The following is a 21504-nucleotide window of genomic DNA, read 5'->3' as shown; positions in this document are numbered from 1 at the left end:
CTTAACAAAACGTAAACGTCTTTTTAGATCTTTATAAAGCTTTAATGTCTGTTTGTTTAAACGTTAATTTCACACTGTGTTTTTTTAATCCCTCCTTCACTTCAGGATTTAAAACTATCTTCAAATCTAATTTTCTGCCTTATTTTGAAATGCGAGCGGAAGAAGATGGATGGATTTTGACATTCCAACGAGTATTCTGAGTTGGACTGGACCATTTGTTTATAACCCATTTTGTCTCTTCTTGCTCACGGACTGGCTTAACAACAAGAAGAACTTCAAAATCTGTTTGTTTTTTAAGGATTTTACTAATTATTCGGAGACATTTTTATTTCAGTGAATATAGTCTGAAGAGTAACGTTTTAAATAACTAAACTGATAAACCTCAAACTTGATGCGTCCCGGTAAAGAGTCACGCGCGCATGATTGATTAGTATCAGAAATGTAGCGCTGTATTGGGTATGCTATTACTAATTAGGGATTCAAAAACAAAAAATGTTCAGTATTATTTGAATAATTTAAGCTACTGTAAAATAGTGACAATTTGTTCATTTATGTAGGACAAATGTCAACATTGGAAACACTGTGATTCTGTCTCCACGAAAGATTGCATGGGTTATTAATGATAAATAGTAGTGTTATAGGTATTGACTTTTTGCAGATAATGCCAAAACCAAAATGTGTAAAAAAGGGCGAAAAACCTTTATCTTGAGCGCTTTTATTAAACTTTCCTATTTGGTGATCAGTTATTAAAACTAATCCAGGTTTTTCTGGAATTTATGAGAGGCAAACTGTACTTTGTTTCAGTAAGAAGCGCCCGCCGTCGCGCATTAAAACAAATCCCATTATCAGCCGCGTCTTAATCATTCTGCGTCCCTGACAGAGAGCCTGCATCTCCCCGCCCTCTCCACCCACTCAAACCCTCACGAGGCCGAACTGGGATGTGCTCCGTCCCGCAGGACTCCGCTGATTCTCCTGCCGTCTGAGCAGAGCGAGCCCCCATGGCGCTGAGGATCATTCTCCTCCTTTCTGTTGGAGGAATTCTGGGCTGGGAAGGTGAGTTTCCCCCTGTTTTAGAGATGAACTTTCACACCACGATCTTTAAATATCTCATTGTTTGGACCTGCTTACTAAAATGCAGAAAACAAGCTGCTGTCTGTGGAGGGGTGCTGTAATCTTGGGAGGGCGACTGCCATTAGGGAACATGACTGTGCAGCTCAGAAGGTCCTCACCTCTGCTATGTGCAGGTAAGCAACACCTGGTTTGGGGGGGGGGGTCATCACATGGGCTTTCTCAAGTTTTCTCAAACATTCAATTAAAGTCAAAATTGTGCAAAATTAGAGGCAGGTGAAAAAATTCCCCCCTAAGGCCACAGACGTTTTGGAGGGTCAGCGGCAAATACCAGCAGGGCGTATTTTAAAGACCCACTTCCATGAAAATTGTGTTGTTTCTTCTTGTGTTTTTTCTCGAGATGGAGGACATATGTAAAAACATTGAACTTAAAATTGCCTTTCTGAATATGTCTTAATTCAAATCGTTGTGAGTCAGGAGCAGATGAAACTTTTCAATTGAAAAATCTTGTAGGTGTGTGGAAACTCCCTGCTCCCCTCCATTCTGATGCATCCACTTGTAGACAACTAGATCCATGTACGTCTTTGTTTTCCTCGTCTGAGCTGGAATCTGGCTCAAAACTGTACAGCTGGACAACTCTGACATTGATCACCAGTTTTTGTTGCCCAGCTAATGTTAAGTTGAGGATGTCAGGGGCTTTAAACTAGCTGGGGAGCATGTAAACAAAGGGATGATGGGAAATGAAAGCAGGCTCATTTGGTGCCAACAGGTGAATCACTAATGAACTACTGCTCCTCTGCAGAAACTGTCTTAGAAAACAGCACAGTTTTTTTGTTTTTGTTTTTTGGCTAAAAACAATCTACAAATAAGAAACGCCATGGGAACGCTTTTAAAATGGATCAAAAGATGATCGGAGTGTGACTTTATAGTTTAACTTGACTTTCCAGCATCATTCACGAACAGTGCTGTCGAGCATCGGCGGGGGAAATGGCCTGCAAAGGTGGCATCAAGACGGCCCGGGGGCAGGGGGCTTGCGAGAGGGCATTCTTCAGTGGATTCGATTGGCAAACCCTGATATCACAGGTTAGCTATGAGCTCACCTGGACGACTGACTGTAAACGAGAACTGGACTGAGAGACTCCTATCCCCTCACGGTCCAAACAGGAAGTACCCACCAGTTCCAAGAAGCCAAAGTCCTGTAGACTTCCATAGAGAAATAAACAGCTATTAGTCAGTTGTTATATTACTCAGAATAATAATTCTTGCTCTGATACCTTTTTTAACACAATCTTGCTAATCTTAATTTTGTTTTCTGTATATTATTCAAGTTATAAACTGACCAATCAGATGCCTCAATAAAAAATACCTTATTTTCTGCACCATAGAGCACATAGGATTATAAAGAGCACCGTCAATGAAAGGTCTATTTTTGAACACGTCATCTATATATATAAGGCGGATTATCGAGACAAAAGAGTCATAGATAAGTCTGTCAGTTGATCAGACTGTATTAACTGCATTCACAGTAACTCTAGAACTTATTACACGTTAGCCACATTAGCATATTTAGAATACCTGTAACTCCCAACCCTGTTTGCAACTTGTAAAAATACAGACTGATACCGCTAAAACAAGCATTGCTGCTAACCTTGTTAGCAACACGTAAAAAAAACAACACAGTCCGGCTACATGTTAGCCGCGTTGACATATTTCCAATAACACCCGACCTTGTTTGCGACTCAAAAAAACATAACAACAGACAGACATTTTGACCGAGTGCCGTGCACTTCTTAAAATCACTTCAACATTATTGAACACAACCAGAATGAATGCGCCATCTCACATTTGAAATGTTTGAGTGACAGATTCCGTGTTGCCTGCTTTAAAGCGTTGGGGGGTGTGGGCTTTTCAACAAGCCCACTCCTGCTTTGGCGAGATGGTGATTGTCAAAGGAACGTTGACTCAGAGCGACTCGGACCAATCATTACTGACTGACGTCGTCGGGCTCCAACATGGCAGCCTCCGCATTGAAAAAAAACAACAACAAAAAAAACGTGAATGAATTGTCTCCATTTGGTTGGAGCCGGAAGTAACCAATTTCTATGGCTGACGTCTACGGCTGCACCATATGAGGAAAACTTTTAGTGATTAATATTGTTATGACAATGTGACTTTAGGTACATGAACAAATAGTAATAAAAAACAACAACTAATACATTATTTCCATTTCACTCCAACAGTTTTATTTAAATAAAAGCCACATAAATTATACTGCAAATTTTATCAATAGGCGACACACAGAAGAACAGTTATCTGCCTATCTGGTTGCACTGGCATAAACTAATATAGACAATAATTAAGAACAATGTAGGTAGTGTGTGCTTGGGCTTTTTTAAAAGCAATTATTTCTATGTCAATGTATGTATTTAAGTCTATCATTTATCGCAGTCTTTTACGTATTGCGCAACTGATGTCGCAATGCTGATAGATTTCTGATTTATTGTGCGGTCCTAGAGATGTCTCACTTGTGTGGTCCAGTTCTCCTATGCTGTCAATGGTCTATACTTTTCCTTTTGGCAGCACGGAAACGTCTCGTGTTCTCATTTACCCTCCCACCCCACTTCCGTTCAGATCTGCTGTGACTGCTGCACGCTCGGCCTGATGGTCGCCAAAAACGGCTGGAGCTGCGACTTCCGCGGCCTGCAGCTGGAGAAGCAGTGTTCCGACGCGGCCAAGAGCTGCTGTGACCAACCCAAAGAAATCAGACCCACCATAAAAGGTAAAAAAAAAAAAAAAAACGACGACAAAAAAAAACAGCCAAACCCTCTTTAGGTTGTGTGATTAGCTTCTCTTTTTAATCACGTGAAGCCATTTGCAAACATTGTGTGATAAGTAGCTTTGTAGTCCACAAAACGTTAAAGCTTGAGAGGTTCAGAGCTGACATCATCGGAGGTAAATGCATCTTATCAGCAAATAAATAAATAAAAGCAAAACAAGATGAGAAGACATCTCTGCTCCCTGAAAGCAGCAGATTGATGGCCTCGGTGTGACACGGTGGAGCAGATTGCAGGCAGATCACAGGTCATTCAGGAGATTAAGCTGCAGATGCTTTGCCAGATGGTGACTTGGGGCCGAGCAGAGACCAGTTGAGGCATGCTGCTCCTGTCCCAGTGAAGCTCCAAAGAGGTCTGTTCTGGGGGCTTGTACAGAAATGATAACCTGTTCTGAGACTCTGCTTTTGGTGTTGTGCAGTACCAGTGGAGCCTAAAATTTTCACCACCCCGCCTCCTCAGAGGATGAGGTCATGCCAAGGTTCAGCATGTTTTTTTATTTATTTATGCAAATTTCCTTTTTTTTTTTAAAAAAAAAAACATTTTACATTTTATTTTATATTTGCTAATGTCCTGAATTTATTTCTTCTAATTTCTGCATCCGGACAGACGCAAACTGCTCCCAGTTGTGTTTAGAAAATGCAATGTGCGCCTGTCGAGAGGGCTTCCAGATGAAAATGGATGGAGTTACCTGTCAAGGTAACTAGTCATATTTTTTTAAGGAAGGATTTTTAAGGAAATTTTAAGTAAAAAAAAATGCAATACTTTTTTTTTCATAACTCTGAAATAATTAAAACTTTTCAGATGCACTCTGCAAATTTTCCAATCTCAGATTTTATTTTTAGAGTTTTGACCTTTTAATATTTGACTGTATTTCATTATCCAAAACTCTGATTTGATTAATCAGACATTTCTGTCAGAATTACTGTACTTTTTTCTTTTTTTCTCACTTTAACCTAACAAAACAGGCTTTTACTTTGAAATTAGCTTTCCCGCTTGAATGCCATCTGCAGCCTCTTACTTAAGGTTTTATTATAAATTCTTAATAATCCTTATTAATCCTCTTTTTTCCTTTATTCTGAAAAAAATCACTTTTGATTTAATTTTTAAAAATACCCATGTTTTTACTCAAAATTTTGACTTTTCATTGTAGAAATTAGAGGAAAAGAAAAATGTCACCCAATCTCTTTTCTTTACCTTTTTTTTTATTAAGTTAAACTAATTTCTTATCAGAAAAATATCCAAGTAGTTAAATTAACAAGTAACTGTTTATAAAATTACCAGGCATTAGATTAAAAAAATTTTTTTTTTTTACTTTTGCAAAACTTTTTTTTGACAAATTGATTAAAACATGAAGTTGTTTTACATTATAATTTTTTTATTTTATTTATATATTTTTTTGTTTAATTCCCACAAAAAAAACAACAACACAAAAAGCCTGTTTAGTGACAATGAAAGGAGAACAGAAAGAAGAAAACGTATTGCTTTTGCTTCTAATTAGTAATAATGCCACTGATACACTTTTTCCCTCCCTCAAAAAATTAACACAAAGAAAAAAGCAGATTTTTTTATTTAAATTTGTTTGCTTTCTCTACACGTTGTAGTGTTTCCAAGTGTAATATTGTGTTTCTCTTTTTAGCCATAACTTTTTTCAAAATGATAGCTTTCTTGGTGCCTCTCTTTGCAGATATTGACGAATGTCTAACTGGTAGACATAACTGTGGCCCTGGACAAGTCTGCCTCAACACTGACGGGTCATTTGACTGTAAACCCAGGTGTGGTACTGGTTATGTCTTGACCGCTGAAAACCATTGTGAAGGTAACAGTCCAAGTCATGGTTTCCAGTCTTTTCTTCATATTATATTCAAGAACATTTGACTTTAAAACGAGAAAAAGAAAATCAAGTCTTATGCTCTAATAAGAATATGTTTTGCTTTTCAGACATTGATGAGTGTGCCTTTGAGAGCCATAACTGTGAAGCAAACTTTGTTTGCCTCAACACAGCTGGCTCTTTTCGCTGTGAGCGAAAGAACGTGTGCAGAGATGGCTACATTCAGGACTCTACTGGCAGCTGCGTTGGTAGGTTTGTTAGCACTCTAAGTCCCTCTCCGATATTCTTTTGATCTATTGCAAAAGTGTTCCCGCTGGTTTTTTAATTATGATTTACCAAAATCAAAAAACCTGTATCATTTCTAGGACATAAGTTGTGTCCAAAGTCCTTTATTATTCACTACATAGTGCACTATTTAGTGCGTTTGTCATTGTGTAGTGCTGTCCGAATCTACAATTCCAAAATCCAGTTCCCTAGAAATTTCCCAGAAGTCTCTGCAAAAAACCAGTGCGCATCGATGCTGACTGGATTGGCAAATATAGACCACAATGCATTGCGTTTGAACAATTTTTACAAAGAAAATGTATTTTTTCATAAACCATCAACGTTTTTATATTCAGAACACAGGGATTCATAAATGATTGTTGCAAAACATTTTTACTTCTTGAAATCGATTGTGTCAAATTCGCCGTAAAAAAAAAAGAAGAAATTAGTGAGCATGCTGTCCGAATTGCTTTTTAAAATTCAGGGCACTAGGGATTAGGGATTAGGGTAGGAATTCGGAAACAGCAAGAGTTTCAGTTGAGCGGCAGAAATTCCCTTCTGAGTTGTGGGCGGGACTGCTGGCGGAAAGACAGCCTGCCCCCACTTCTCATTACCCATAACTGAAAGCTGTCTGTTTGCTCGCACTCCTGCTAACTTACAGCCCCTCATACCCCAACCTAACATTAACGGTGCCACAAAAAGGGCGAATAAATATTGGAGAAATCCAGCCGTACCGTTTTAAGTTGGATACCTGCTCGGATCAAAGACATATGTGGATCTAGTCGTCTACAAGTGGATGCAGTGGAATGGTGCAGGGCAGGAAGCTTGTGGCCACCCCTAAATCCAACGTTTTTCCAACAGCATTTTTGCGTCCGCTCCTCATTCAAAACAATTTAAATAAAGCAATATAAAGAAATGCTATTGTAAGCTTTATTTTCTTCATAAATGTCCTCCAAAATCAGAAAAATGCCAAAAACATGATTTTCATCAGAGTAGGTCTTTCAATATCACACAGACGTTCTGCTGAAGATGTCTCTCTGCCTTTATTAGATATAAATGAGTGCCTGACCCACACCGACGCATGCCAACCCGACCAGTTCTGCATTAATTCAGAAGGTTCTTACACCTGCCGCAGCACCACAGATGACTGTAAACAAGGTTACCAGCTAACTGCGGACGGCTTGCGGTGTGAAGGTATGCTTAGTTTTCATTCATCCATCCATTTTCTGAATCCCTTTCGGGGTCAAAGGGTTGCTGAAACCAACCCAGCTACTGTTGGGTGAAGGCAGGACACACCCTAGACAGGTCACCAGTCTGTTGCAGACCACACACTCACTTCACACCTAGGGGCAATTTGAAATGCTCAATCAACCGATGAAGCTTGTTTTTAGACTGGGAGAAAGCTGGAGTGCACAGAAAAAACCCACACATGCATTAGGAGAACTTGCAAACTGGGAACCAGCTGGGATTTGAACCGGGGCCTTCTCACTGTGAGGCGAGAGTTCTAAATACTATTAAACAAAATTACATTTATGCAGTAACATTAACATAAAACTGGTTATTTTAAAGTCAAACCAGTTTAAAATATCTTGGTTTTTAATGTTAACACACCTAATCTTCCTGTTTGAAGCAGGTTTAAAATTGAAAGTAAGTGGAGTCGAGGTAATTTGCCTAGTAACCACTAGGTGGCTTGTAAATCAGGTTTCTATATACTTGAATCCAAAACAGCCCATCCTTACAGTAGAATTAATCATGCTAAAACTCTGACATTATATTTTACACTGTATTTAGATTTATTTTTACTGAGGTAATTTATGATTTTACACTTGTGTTTCTTTTTCTTTTTTTTTATGCTACATTTTGATTGACATTAACCTCAAACGCTCAGATCTTGGACTGCAGTACTGGCTGTGTTCTACCTGGCTGTTCTGCAAATTTCTGGGAGTAAATAACAGACAGAAGTGTAAAATATTAAAGTCTGTCTGAGAAAAGGATACAAATGGGTTGTACAGCGTAAAAGATCTATATTTATAAAAAAAAAAAAAACAAGACGGGAAATTTGCAGACTTCATCTATGTATTTTTAGAATGTAACTCCCATGATAAACCAGGGACCACTGTACACCGGAATTTGTGGTTTCATAAATTTCCTTTTGGCTGCATGATGAAAAAATGAATGAATAAATAACTCAGAATTATGAAAGTTCTGCCGCCATGCTTAACAGGTATCAGGATTAAATAGTGATATCTACCGGCTGTGTTCTAACAGCAATCAGGCTGTACAGTATGTTTGCAAATTTCTTAAAAGTCCGAGGTTTGCTTAAATCTTAGCTAACTAAGGTGACGACAACCAACGAGCTGAAATGCTAACTTCCAATTTACCAAAAATAAAACCAACACTACGCAGTTTTTCTTTCTTTACACACAGTCAAACAATTTCGCTCTAGTGTAAATACTTTTAATTTGTAAATTTTATGGAATAAATGACATTAAACCATTGAATTGCTAAAAATACAGATGGCTACCTTGCGGATATTGCAGGTTATTTTTAGAATGTAGCTCCAATGTACAACAGAATAACCCCTGGCTTTACGACAATACCAAATTATGAAAGCTACGCTGCCATGCTTAGCAGCTGACATGAGGACTGTCTAGATACTGATATCTAAACAGTTTTTTTTTCATTTTTTTCTTCAGATGTTAATGAGTGTTTGACCAGCAGTCATAATTGTGCTCACGGAGAAATTTGCCTGAACACAGAGGGGTCATTCTACTGTCAGGCCGCCTGCGCCCCTGGATTCCATTTCACCCCTGAAAACAAGTGCAGAGGTAACTTAGTCAAGAGCGCCGCTGCTCAAAAAGATTTTTAGGTTTGTGTTGCAAAAAAATAAACTAAATATTGATGGGGATCAAAAAGTCGTTTTTCTTTTCTTTCTCAGACATTGATGAGTGTGCTTTGTGGACACATAACTGCGAAGCAAACTTTGTCTGCGTCAACACAGCCGGGTCTTACCGCTGTCAGCCGAAAACAGGCTGTGAAGAAGGTTACATTCAGGACTCGGCTGGGAACTGCATCGGTAAACTAATATGTTCAGTAGATGCAATTCACGCATGAAGAAGGGGCTTGTGTTCAAACATTGCTGTGCTATTTGGTTTGTCCTACAGACATGGACGAATGTCTGAAGGGGAATGTATGCGGCAGCCGAGCGTGTGTCAACACGGAGGGCTCGTATCACTGCGAGTGCCAGACTGGCTTCATGTACAGCAGGGTCTCCAAAAAGTGTGAAGGTGAGGTGCAATATTTACTGATGATAACTGTTAGGTCTGAAAGTGTTCCTACCCCAATTTTTTAAATGTAATTCAAAAGAGTTTTTTTGCATTTTTTTCTCTCCAAGTGCTGCTCTTTAAACATCACTTCATTACTTCCTGGTAGACGCCTGTTTCAGGCCCAATAAAGAAGAAACTTGCCGGTTGCGTAAAAGTAGCATTAAGTCCAAATCTGCCAGTATCTATGAATAATTTGGGGCTTTACTGTGTCTGGAACTTTTGTTTTAGGTGTAAACATCTGTCACATATATTTTCTAAACCTGCTTAAACCCATTTGGGGTCAAAGGGTTGCTGGAGCCTATCCCAATCGTTGTTGTGTGAAGGTAAGGGTACACCCTGGAGGGGGCGCCAGTCCATTGCAGGACTCAAAGGTACTAAGGGCAATTAAGATCCAGCAGTTAACCTATGAAGCAAGTTTTTGGACTCGGAGAAAGAAATCGGAGCAAACCTACAACTGCACGAGGCGAACATGCAAACTTCACACTGAAAGAACCCAGCTGGGATTTGAACCAAAGCCTTCTTGCTGTAAGGCTTAAGCGCTAACCACTAACTCCACCACTGTGCAGCCTTTGGTGCAAACACTCCTCTAAAGCTGGTTGTTTGTTTGTTTTTTACTGTAAAGCGGGTTGAGCTGCTCAAAGCATTAATCAAGCTACATTTCTTTTATAAAAAGAGCCTGATTTGATTTGAATTGAATAAAAGGGTTAATTCAATCTGCATTAAGTCATTGTCTTTTAATTAGGTGAATTTCATTTACAAACTTGTGTTGCTTTTGCTCTTTTCACCACATCATTGACAGTTCTCTGAAGATTTCAAAGTTACCTGGATGGGGTTTAGTAAAACTGGTTTAATGTTCAGACATTTTGTTTGAAAGACTGAATAAGTTGTGCAGTGGTTAAAACTGGGATGGTTCGAATCCCAGCTGGGTTCTTTCTGTGTGAAGCTTGCCTGTTCACCCTGTGCATGCCTGGGTTTTCTTTGGGGACTCCAGTTTCCTCCCACGGTCTAAAAAATATGTCCAGACAGACCTGTAGAGATTGTGCCCAAACCTTCACCCAGCAGCAGGGATTGGCTCCAGCAACCCCTTGACCCTAAAATGGGATTTGAAAAAGGATGGATGGACTAAATATTCTTTATCCCAGTTCTACCAAAAATATCTATAATTATTTTCTATCATCTTTCATTCAAGGATCTTCACTTGTCAAATGTTTTGAGGGTTTTCTAGCATGCTTCTAAGTGACACCCTTCCTCAACTGCTGATATAAAAAAATCTTTATAATTTTGTACTATGCTTACTTCTTTGCAGCTTTGCGTTCTTTGTTTAGGGAAACTGATTTGACCATCTGTTGTTCTCAAAGGCCTGTGATTTCCCTCTAATTTCCAAGTGTTGTTTTATCTGTACAGAGTAAAGACCTGAAGTATTTTCCACAGAGGTTGCATTTTTGTAAGCATGATCTTTGACACCAGCTGCTTCTAATGACTTGAAATACTTTTTTCTTCCTGTAGGATGTTAAAACACTGATTGATTATTACAAATTATAAAGACAATTTAGCATAAAAACTCCATAGTCTTTGTTTGCTTGTATCTTGAAGTTGTTATTAATTCATTTTTCCCCCAAACACCAGAAGGTTTTTGGTTTTCACTCACGGTTGGGTGTAAAATGTGTTTTGTAAAAAGAATTCCATTGGATTTTAAAGTGTTCAACATTACACAAAAAGAACTCTTTCATGATTTTTTTATATGACATTTCAACATTTACACCTTTGAACAGAAAGTAAGCATTAGTTTAGTTTTTTAGTTCTTTTAGGTCTACGGTTCATAGAAACTGCTTTGCTTACTTGAAGGGGTTCCACAGGGTATCATTGCAGAGCCCCAATTTTTTTGTTTTTTAAGGAACACCCCTGTGTTCTTTTTCTACCTCACAGGTGGCTTAGTGGAAGAGTGTCTCCCTGAAATTGGCTGGTTATGGGTTTGAATCCACTCCAACAGAATAACAAAGATTCTAGAAAGTTTGATCTAGCATTGGCGATTTAGGGATTTAAACCACAACGTGGTTCCCAAGCACAACTAGGAGTTCAGCTCCATCACAGAAAGTATAAAACTAAATAGAACAACTTCAGAGACTGTTGTAAAGGTGAAGGTAGATTTAAAATTTGTTAGAATAAATTATAACTTTTTGGCCACAACTGAGGCTAAAGAAGATCCCAGTGGAGAGGGTCATGATGGTGACACCAAATGCTTTCTAACTTCTCAAACATGATAAATAGTTGCCAAGCACTTGAATAAATATGTTTTACTGGCCCTTCCCAGACATTGATGAGTGTGCTCTGTGGACCAGTACCTGTGGAGCAAACTTTGTTTGCGTCAACACTGACGGTTCTTTTCAGTGCCATCCGGACAAAGCCTGTGGGGACGGTTATATTCTGGATCCTGCTGGCAAATGCGTTGGTAAAGTCAAACCCGGAAAGGAACTTTTTTCTTGATCGAAACTAAAAAGTTGAGTTGTTAAATCCGTTTCTCCAAATTAGACGTCAATGAGTGCGTGACTCATTCCCACCCGTGCCGGCCTGGCCAGGCCTGCATTAACACGGTGGGCTCGTTCTACTGTCGCAGCATCGTGGCTTCCTGTGCTCGAGGATATCATCTAAATGCGGACGGCACACACTGTGAAGGTAGACGCCATCCATTCAGTCCTTGTAGTTTTCTGTGTTCATCTGCCTTCATCTTGTTTTCTCCATCTTTAAGACGTGGATGAATGCGTTTTGCACAATGTGTGTGGCAGCCATGGCAGCTGTGTCAACGTGGAAGGGTCATACCGTTGTGAGTGCCAGAACGGCTTCACGTTCAACAGCATCTCCAAGCTGTGTGAAGGTAGAAACTTTCACTAGTTTTTGGTCGGTAAATGAGAAAACGGAGTAAACTGAACGCTTTCTCCTGTGTGATTTTTAGATGTTAATGAGTGCAGGCATTACTCTGGACGACTCTGTGCCCACAAGTGTGAGAACACAGAGGGCTCGTATCACTGCAGCTGCATAAAAGGCTTTAAACTGGCGGAAAATGGCAACAACTGTGAAGGTACATTTTTTTAAGCAAGTGACTAGTCAAAAAGTCAAAAACAACAATGTGAATGTTTTAATTTCCTGGTGGCAGACGTCGATGAATGTGAGATCAATCCATGCAGCCAAGAGTGTGCCAATGTCTATGGCTCCTACCAGTGCTATTGTCGCCGTGGTTACGAGCTCAACGACATTGATGGGATAACTTGTGAAGGTATTAGTTTGTCATGTTTTGCAAGATCAACTAAAACGTTGCATAAAGGAGTTGTATGGAAAACCGCTCTTCCCAATGTGTGCCAGACATTGACGAATGTGCGATACCTAACGTCTGCTCGTACCGCTGTATCAACACCGTGGGAGGGTTCAACTGCACCTGCCCGTCCAGCGGCTACACGCTCGGCCCAGATGGACGCTCATGTCAAGGTGAGAACGGATTAAAAAGCATCCTAAAGCACCAGAGTCAATAGCTTCTAAACAGTAAAATCTTTCTTGTAAATGTTTAGTCTTATGAAAAGCCAAACATTTTAGAGATGTCAAAAGTTTCCTCTCTCTTGCATCATCAGACGTGGATGAATGTGCAGCAGGAACCCATACCTGTTCTGCCTCCGAGAATTGCTTCAATATTCAGGGAGGATTTCGCTGTTTGTACTTTGATTGTCCTCCAAACTTCAGGCGAGCAACAAGCGGGTAAGAAGTGTTCCCCCAAACAGTTCCTTCTGTCATAACTGCCATTTGAAGCGCTTCTAATAGTTTCTAGATTTTTGCCAAACTTTGAGACATCTGTTCAAGTTTCTCTTTAAACTCTCCAGTGACAACCCCCACTAGCAAGTCTTCTTGGGTCTTGCCTCCATTATGGCACATCCCTTGACTGTATGAGAACTGGACTGAGTGACCCTTCCCTCTTCACATTTCAACAGGAAGTGCCTGCTAGCTCCCAGAAGCTAAAATTCCATAGACTTCTATATTTGTCAGAATAACCACTGTTGCTCTGCTACCTTTTTTTTTTTAACATATTCTTGCTAATCCAAATTTTTAAATATTTTCACGTTATTCAAGTTATAAACTGGCCAATCAGATACCTTAATGAAAGTGTGTTGTCTCACGTTAAACATTAAAATCACTTAGTTCGTGTAGTCCACTTTCAAGTGGTAGGGGTCTGGACTTCCAACAAGCTCCCTCCTAATTGGTTGCCTTAGAAACAATTACCCAATCACTGATTACTAACGACATCTGGTTTTAACATGCAACTGAATTGATTCCATTTTGTTGGAGCCGGAAGTAAGCCATTTTCTATGGATGATGTCACACTTGCTCGGTCCAGTTTCCATATACAGTCAATGGTCACTTCTCTTTAGTCTTCATTTTGGTAAATACATTTTATCTAATGCATAGCTGTGCATTTCAGAAAAACAACTGTTCAAACTATTTGTAGTACATTTTTAAATTCTTTTAGCTGTTTCATCCCTTAAGTCGTTAAAAACATTAATTGATCCACTTAAAAAATAAATTACCACTATTTTTACCAAACTTAAAAAAAAGATGAATGAAACATACTATATATATATGTATACTAAATATACTAAATATAGCATTTTAGAGCAATTTAGGTCATAATATGCCAGGCTGCTTAGCACCTTGCTAATATACGGTTTTCTTCTTCCTCTAACTAATTTGGCAGATTAGTGTCTGCAGCACATTATCGCCCCCACAGGTTAACTGTGGTATGACAGCTCTTAGATCAGGATGATAGCTGGACTTGAAAGTTGAATTGAACTTATTCTGATAAATTGTTGAAGGATTGGAGTTTCTGGATTCTGGCATCTATTATTGAATTTCTTTGCCTCCATCCCGTCTGATGGATAAGATCAACATAAATAACTTATTTGAAAATAATTAAGAAATAACTTTTGGGATTTTAGACAGCACAAGAGACACAGAGTGCCACTAGATGGTGCTTGTTCATTGCTAAAGGTTTTTTATATGCACCAAGCTTAACCAGCATCCCATTCTAAATCTGATGGTTTTTGGAATTCCCACTTTGAATGAGCATTTATGTGCTCACAAAATAAAGGAATCAAAACCACATATTTGCATTTTTTTTAAATCAGCTGCTTACAAATGAAACTACCTTTGCTCTGAGATCAAAAACCTGAAAAGCCTTTTGGGCCCAATCGAGAAGGGCGAGCTCCATTAGGGGTGGAGGAGCCTTCCCTTTGACTAATGAGGCTTGTGGTGTTGGGCTGGTATCAGTTCGTTTGCTGGAAAGGATACTAACAGTAGCTGTCATTTGGATAAGACCTGCCAGACATATTTTCCACTGCGGAAAATTACCTTTTGCGTGGTTTTCGGTTTTCAGGGTTTGAAATGTAAGCCCTTCTGTATACTGAAAACGTTTAGATCAACTAATAATCTCAATTTGTTAAATACCAAAGTAATTGTTCAAATTTTTCCCTCCTTTTTCATGTCTTTGGAAAATGTCAGCGATGCTTCACTCTTGTCATTCACCATTAACCCCTTTTTTTTCTTGGTGACATGGTAGCGATGTGGAACACCACACAATCAGCTCTGTGGCTTGGACTAATTCTCGGTGAACAACTTGGACTCACCTGCCTGCAGCTAATTACATGGCTCAGTTCTTTCTGCAGTTTTGAGGTTACATACGAATGCATCACTGTCTTCACGTTGGGCAGCTCTCACAAACATGATTCCTAGGTTTGGCCCCTTTGTTGATGGCTTGGTTAACCAGGGAGGTCTATGGACCTATTCAGGTGCTGCCAGTCCTCTGGTCAACAAATCGGGCATAAATCCACTTTTTCACATCACGCTTTACGCATCGATTTCGTCTTACGTTCCTCTGGAACAAAGTCTACCTCCATAAATCTGACATCATGATACCACTCTCATTTCTTCTGTTTTTTAACGTTTTTCTCTGTCTGATCAACGCTTTTCAGGTCTGAAGCTGAAACCTCCGCTTTTGTCCGTTGCATTAAATCCTGCAAGCGACACGACACTGACTGTGCCAACAACCCCGTCCTGGTCATCACCTCCACCGTCCTCTCCTTACCAACTCTGAGAAAGTTGGAGGAGCCTGAAGGTGAGACCAAATGATGCTAATCCAACGCCTTTCCATGTATTCTCACTCAGAACATTAAAACCCAAATCTATGCAACAGACATCGCTGTGCTCCGCACAGCAGCAGCAGCAAAACCAGATCTGCTTCCCAACGAGCCGCAGGTTTACTTTGACATTCAGGCGACAGATGAGCAGTACTCCTTTGACGTCGTGAAGCGCTCGCAGCACGGCATGATTCTCGGTAAGAGGGATTTTGTTTGTCAAGCCAATTGACTGTATATGAGAACTGGACCGAGTCAGTGTGACGTCACCCATAGAAAACGTCTTTCTTCCAGCTCCAGTGAGATGAGGTCAATTGAGTTGCCATTTTTTCACGATACGAATGTCATCATGTGGGAGCCAGACATCAGTATGGAGTGATTGGTTCGAGTTGATCGTTTCTATGGCAACCACTCTTGCCACTATGAGTTAGCATGTTGAAGGTCCACACCCTTACCAACTTAAAAGCAGGTTCAGGAGAATCTGTCAATCAAACGTTTTGAACGTTTGACGTGAAACCACATACTTGGGATCTGATTGATCCGTTTCTAACTTGAATAACTTGCACTGCTGAAAACTTTTATGAATGCTTATACTGACCAATAGAATGACTAAGTGGCGACACACTGACATGTATTCAGCCCATGGTGTTCACACTGGACAAACAGGGAGGGGCTTTTTTTGTTTACTGGCGTTTATCCACCACTTACAGTTGAAAGAGGTTTGGGGTAAAATGTCGAAGTGGATCAAATATCAAAGATTTTGCTACAGGCTTTTTCGTTCACAGCTTCATTCCAAGTTATGAAAGCATTGCTGTCATTGTTTACATAGAGCCAGAAAACAGTCATAAAATGCGAGTTTTCACCGCGGAAGCCCAAAATGCAAGTTTGCATTGACTTTTCTTCGAAAGCGGTTGCTTTAACGTGCATCGCTGAGGGTGGTGTGAACGCAGCCTAATAGCTGTTTATTTCTCAATAGGAGTCTATGGGATTTTGGCTTCTTGTAACCAGCGGGTACTTCCTGTTTGGAACGTGAGGGGGGAGGGCTTGCTCAGTCCAGTTCTTGTATACAGTTGACAGTTATTAAACTTACAGTCAAAACACTGAAAATCTGTTTTTCAACTCTGTGTCATTCTGATAGGAGTAATCCGTCAGGTGAAACCCATCGTCGGGCCCAGGGAGCTGGTGTTGGAGGTCACTGTGAACTACGTCCAGTCAGGGGTCATTTCTCAACAGAACATTGTCATCATCAATGTCTACATCTCAGAGCTGTGATTCTGCTTCTAGGAACGTCTCAAAGTCGATTGCTCGAAAAGACAAAAACACAGCCTTAATGCACACTCCTAAACTCTCAAAGCTATGAGATCATTCTAGACATTTTGCTATAAAATGAATCCATTTTCTTGCAATCATAGATTCCAGATGCTTTGAAGCAAAAAAAAAATAAAAAGCAAAAAGAGAAATATTTTGTACATAAAAATAGCATTTATTGTCATTTTGGTGGCTTTGTAAAACATTTCAAACTGCTTTTTTTAAGGAATGGGAATTTATACATTTACTTCTGGCTACTCATGAACATTTTTGCATGATGGCACACCATTTGACATGATTCTGTAATGCTCACACTTTTTTAGAAAAATGTTTTAATAGAAAAAAAAGAAATGTGTAATGTGCACATACATATGCATAGTTTTAGAATTTAGTGTGATTTTTGTCTTGGTGACAAAAAAGAGAAAAACTGATCCGTCACTGAAATTCATTTTTACTGCTGACAATAAAAGTGACTAGTTTGATCAAAAGAACGTAAATTGTATTGATTTTTTAACTGCCTTTATTTTATAAAAGTCAATTTGTATTTATAAATTTTTAACCAAATATTTAAAAATTGTAAAAAATAATGTTACTATGACTTCACTAACTCCCAAATTTGTTAGCAACACATGAACAGATGACACATAAAAAAACAGGGTCGGTCTGAATGGATGAATACGTTTGCAAGTGTGAACATCAGTGGTATGGAGTACATGTTGACATGTTTTGTATGTGGGCATTTTTGGAACCCACAGGTATGTTTGTGGCATTTGGGTGTGTGTGTGGACAGCCCCCGCCCCCTTTTGGATTTATGTTACTCATAAACCTGACTGTAATGATTGTAAACATCCAGCAACTTGTTGCCTCATGCTGCTTCATGGTTCTACCCCGCTTCCCCTTTAATCACCCTCCTATCCCCACCCCCCACCCCGGGCATCCCTCTCTCTTTTTCCCTTCTTTTCTTTTCCGTCTTGTCCAACAAAAGACTGTCACAGATATGAGGAAAATGAAAAACGTTTAGCCTAAATTACAAAAGGGGTTTATTCAAATATACACCTAGTGTGTCATAACCCCTATTGTAACAGCAAAATATGTCCACCCCAAAGGCTATCAGCTCTCAGCTGTATGCTTAGCTGTTGGACGGACAAGTTAAAAAAAGAAAAAAAACAGTCTGACATTGTGACATGTGCTACGTTAGCCACATTAGTGTATTTACAGAACCTATAAACCCCAACCTTATTAGTAACACATAAAAAAACACTGTCTGACATTGCAGCATGTGAGCCGTGTTAGCTTATTCATGATAACACCCAACCTTTTTCCAACCTGTAAAAAAACAGACTGACTATTTGACAGTGCCGTGTATCTCTCAAATTTGCATTGGCATCAGTAAACACAACCAGAATGAATCAGTTTATATTTGGTATAAGGGGCTCATTATATGCCACACTATCGTCTTTTTTAAATTTAATTAAGGCTTTTAAGTGCGCCTTATAGTGCGGAAAATAAGGTCACAGGACATTGCATCAAAACAGGCTTTTTATCTTTTAGTGTTGGCACCTTTAGTGTTGTTGTTGTGTCCCAGTTTTTATTTTTTTAGCAGAGGATATGTTGTAAAACAAGGTATTTTCTTTAAAGACCCACTCCGATGAAAATTGTGTTTTTGGTATTTTTAACATGATCTTGTGGCATTTTTCTCATGATGGACATATTTAAAGAAGATTAAGCTCAAAATTGCATTTCTGAGTATTTCTTGATTCAAATTGTTGTGAATCAGGAGCAGACACAAAAATGCACTTTGAACAAGGGTGGATTAGTGATGTAGAAAATAGAAGAAGCTTCATGCTCCAACTCCGAACTCTCAGCAACGAGAAGTGGAAGTGGTAATAAGGTCGCTCCACAGCCCCGCCCACAACTCAAGTGAATTTCTAATGAAGTCCTGCCGTTCTGCAGAAACTATGTCTTAGAAATCGACAGGTTTTTTTTATTTTGGCTAATAACAGCACAATCACAATTAAAAGACCGCTGGGAACACTTTGAAAATAGATCAAAGGATGATCGGAGTGAACCTTCAAAAACTAAATTAAACAGAAAAAATTCCTTGAAAGTAAAAGGTTTTTGTTAGTCCGAACAAACGCCCTGCTTACATTTCCTAAAATATTCTCTCGTTAAAAGGAACGACTTCATCTCGATCGTCCCACATGTACAACATACGTGATCACTATTTGAACAAGGTAATGTGATCTTGTGTGGTTACTAAGACCGCTGCATGTTGTGTTTAGGTTCAGTTCAGACTTTGTTGTTGTGAGTATAAAGTTGATGTGCTGCTGCGTTGCCTGTGTAATGGTTTGGTCTTTTTCTCAGTTTATTCTGTTTTTGACAGACAAATAAACAGCGCCCCTGAATTTTTCACTAAAATACCTCATTTGCAGACTTGCTTTCAACAGGGTTTCACACCGGCTGATAGACGTAGCATCTGCGAATAATAAAGGTTTTGTTTGCCACAAATTTTTTGCCACAGCAAACTAAACCACCCCTCTTGAAGTTAGCATAACTGAAGTTTCCAGAATAACTAATATCCAATAGAATGCCCTATTTTTTCTGTAATTTAACTCCTCTGACTCCCCTTTACACCGCTCCACTTCCAGTTTGCAAGACTGTTTCCAGTAATCCACTCAACGGATGAGTAATGACATTTCTATAACGGGAATGTTTGGTTCCTCGAGTGCCTTGTCTTTAGCCTGATGAATTGTTTGTTTGCTTCTTGCCATCCATCCAACTCTCTTGAACATGAGGCTGTTCCTGGTCACTGGAAACACAGCATGCTGACACGTGTTGTGCTATGGTCTAAAGTTAGCCACGTTTTGCCCTGAGAGGCTTTACCTCAGCTTTTAGCATTTGATTTTGTTCTGATGGCTTCTTCGAGACAGGATTTTTTTTGTTCACTTTCGGTTTGGTTTGCAATCAAGTGTGAGGCTGGTCAAATGAAAATTAGCAGCCAAATATAAATAAAGCTGTAAACCTCTAGCTTTATTGGCTGATATTGAGGCAAAAAGTTTGTAAAAGTCTTGAAATATAACTCGAAGACCCACTCTGAAAATCTTGTGATCTATTTTCAAAACATCCTTTCTGCAGAGAGACAGTAGCTTATTAGAAATTGTCTTTTGAGTTGTGGGCGAGACTGTTGGCGCAGATCAATCCTGCCCTCTTACCCTCCCCAATGCTGTTAGCTCTCTGTTCACACACACTCTCCTCAGTCCATCACAACTCAAACCTAACATTTCCAGTGCAGTATTGGAGCTTTCCAGCCGGGAGGAGGAAAATAAAGACGTGCATGTTGTCTGCAAGTGAATGCATCAGAATAAAGTGGGGCAGGGAGCTTGTGGCTCAAATACGCTCTTTTATAAACTGCATTTTTTCGTCTCTGCTGCTGACTGACAATGATTTGAATAAAGACATATTCGGAAATAGAATTTTATATGTCTTCCATCACCAGAAAAATTTAACAAGAACGTGTTAAAAACACCAAAACCACAAAGTGGGTCTTCGAAACCCGTTTTTTATTTAGGCTTTAACATCCATTTTTACTATCTTTTTTTTTAAACAATCACTTCCATTTAACTCTATCCTCTACATCTTCTTCCCTCACACCAACCACCCTCATATCCTCCTTTACTACACCCATAAACCTCCTCTTTCGTCTTCTCATAGGCCTCTTTCCAGGCATCTTCATCCTCAACGTGTCCAAACCATCTCAATCTGCTTTCCTGCATTTATCTAAAAAAATTTAACATTATCTGTTCTTCTGATGAATTAATTCCTAATTATTTCCATCCTCATCAATTCTAAAGAGAACATCTTCATCTCTGCAACCTCCAGCTCGGACTCCTGTTTCTTTCTCAGTCTCTAAACCTCCTCATGGCTCTGGCTAGTCTTCTAAACCTTTTTGTTTTTAAAAAAGACTTATTCAGAAGATTTAAGAGTGAACTATGTTACATTCTAGTTAAATAAATGTTTAAAAAACTTAAAAATAAAAACAGATAATTTAACAAAATGTTCTCATGAAGAGCAAGAATAAACAGCAGCTTTTGACCATTCATTCATTCATTCATTCATTCATTCATTCATTCATTCATTCATTCATTCATTCATTCATTCATTCATTCATTCATTCATTCATTCATTCATTCATTCATCTTCTTCCGTTTTGTCGGGGTCACGGGGCTGTCGGAGCCGAGCCTGCGGGCGAAGGCAGGGGACACTCTGGACAGGTTGCCAATCTGTCGCAGGGCAGCTTTTGACTACTGACTGTTAAACAAAAATTAGACAAACTAGTTAAACTGTTAAACAAACTAGACCGGAATCACTGACTGTATACGAGATCTGGACTGAGTGATCCCTCCCTTCTCACATTCCAAACAAGAAGTACCCACTGGTTCCAATAAGCCAAATCCCATAGACTTGCATTGAGAAAAAAACAGCTCTACACTCAGTCATTCTAATAGTCAGTATAACACACCTAGGGGTGTGAAGTTTGTTCTCTGCATCTGACTGATCCCTTGGGGGAGCAGTGAGCTGCAGACAAAGCTATGCCCGGGAACTATTTGGTTATTTAACCCCCCCAATTCAACCCCTTAATGCTGAGTGTCAAGCAGGGAGGCATTTGGTGCTATTTTTGGTATTACTCAACCATGGACTTAAACCCA

General features: G+C 39.4%; 1 protein-coding gene across 1 annotated transcript; it reads left to right on the top strand.

Annotated features, from left to right (window-relative positions):
• Window positions 1-171: 171 nt before the first annotated feature.
• LOC101160948 (uncharacterized) lies at window positions 172-17289 on the top strand. The gene is made up of 23 exons (XM_078941531.1): window positions 172-284; window positions 881-1053; window positions 1139-1244; window positions 2016-2151; window positions 3700-3847; window positions 4321-4380; window positions 4509-4598; window positions 5587-5718; window positions 5841-5978; window positions 7045-7188; window positions 8691-8822; window positions 8933-9070; window positions 9159-9281; window positions 11632-11769; window positions 11850-11993; window positions 12067-12192; window positions 12271-12396; window positions 12472-12591; window positions 12678-12800; window positions 12941-13064; window positions 15329-15471; window positions 15550-15690; window positions 16629-17289. The coding sequence occupies exons 2-23, from the start codon at window positions 999-1001 to the stop codon at window positions 16760-16762; spliced, it is 2721 nt and encodes a 906-aa protein (XP_078797657.1). The 5' UTR covers window positions 172-284; window positions 881-998; the 3' UTR covers window positions 16763-17289.
• Window positions 17290-21504: the final 4215 nt, after the last annotated feature.

Source organism: Oryzias latipes, chromosome 23 (assembly GCF_053564925.1).
Source record: "Oryzias latipes strain Hd-rR chromosome 23, Olatipes_Hd-rR_3.1".
Classification (NCBI taxonomy): domain Eukaryota; kingdom Metazoa; phylum Chordata; class Actinopteri; order Beloniformes; family Adrianichthyidae; genus Oryzias; species Oryzias latipes.
Note: the sequence above shows the minus strand (reverse complement) of the source record. Positions and strands in the feature narration are given on the sequence as shown.

What these genes read in the sequence shown, in the direction of transcription:
- LOC101160948 (XM_078941531.1), top strand. Translation starts at nt 999, where the DNA reads ATGGCGCTGAGGATCATTCTCCTCCTTTCTGTTGGAGGAATTCTGGGC. An exon ending in GGTCTCCAAAAAGTGTGAAG is followed by an intron (nt 9,282 to 11,631) that starts GTGAGGTGCAAT and finishes GGCCCTTCCCAG; the next exon opens with ACATTGATGAGTGTGCTCTG. An exon ending in TCCTGCTGGCAAATGCGTTG is followed by an intron (nt 11,770 to 11,849) that starts GTAAAGTCAAAC and finishes TCTCCAAATTAG; the next exon opens with ACGTCAATGAGTGCGTGACT.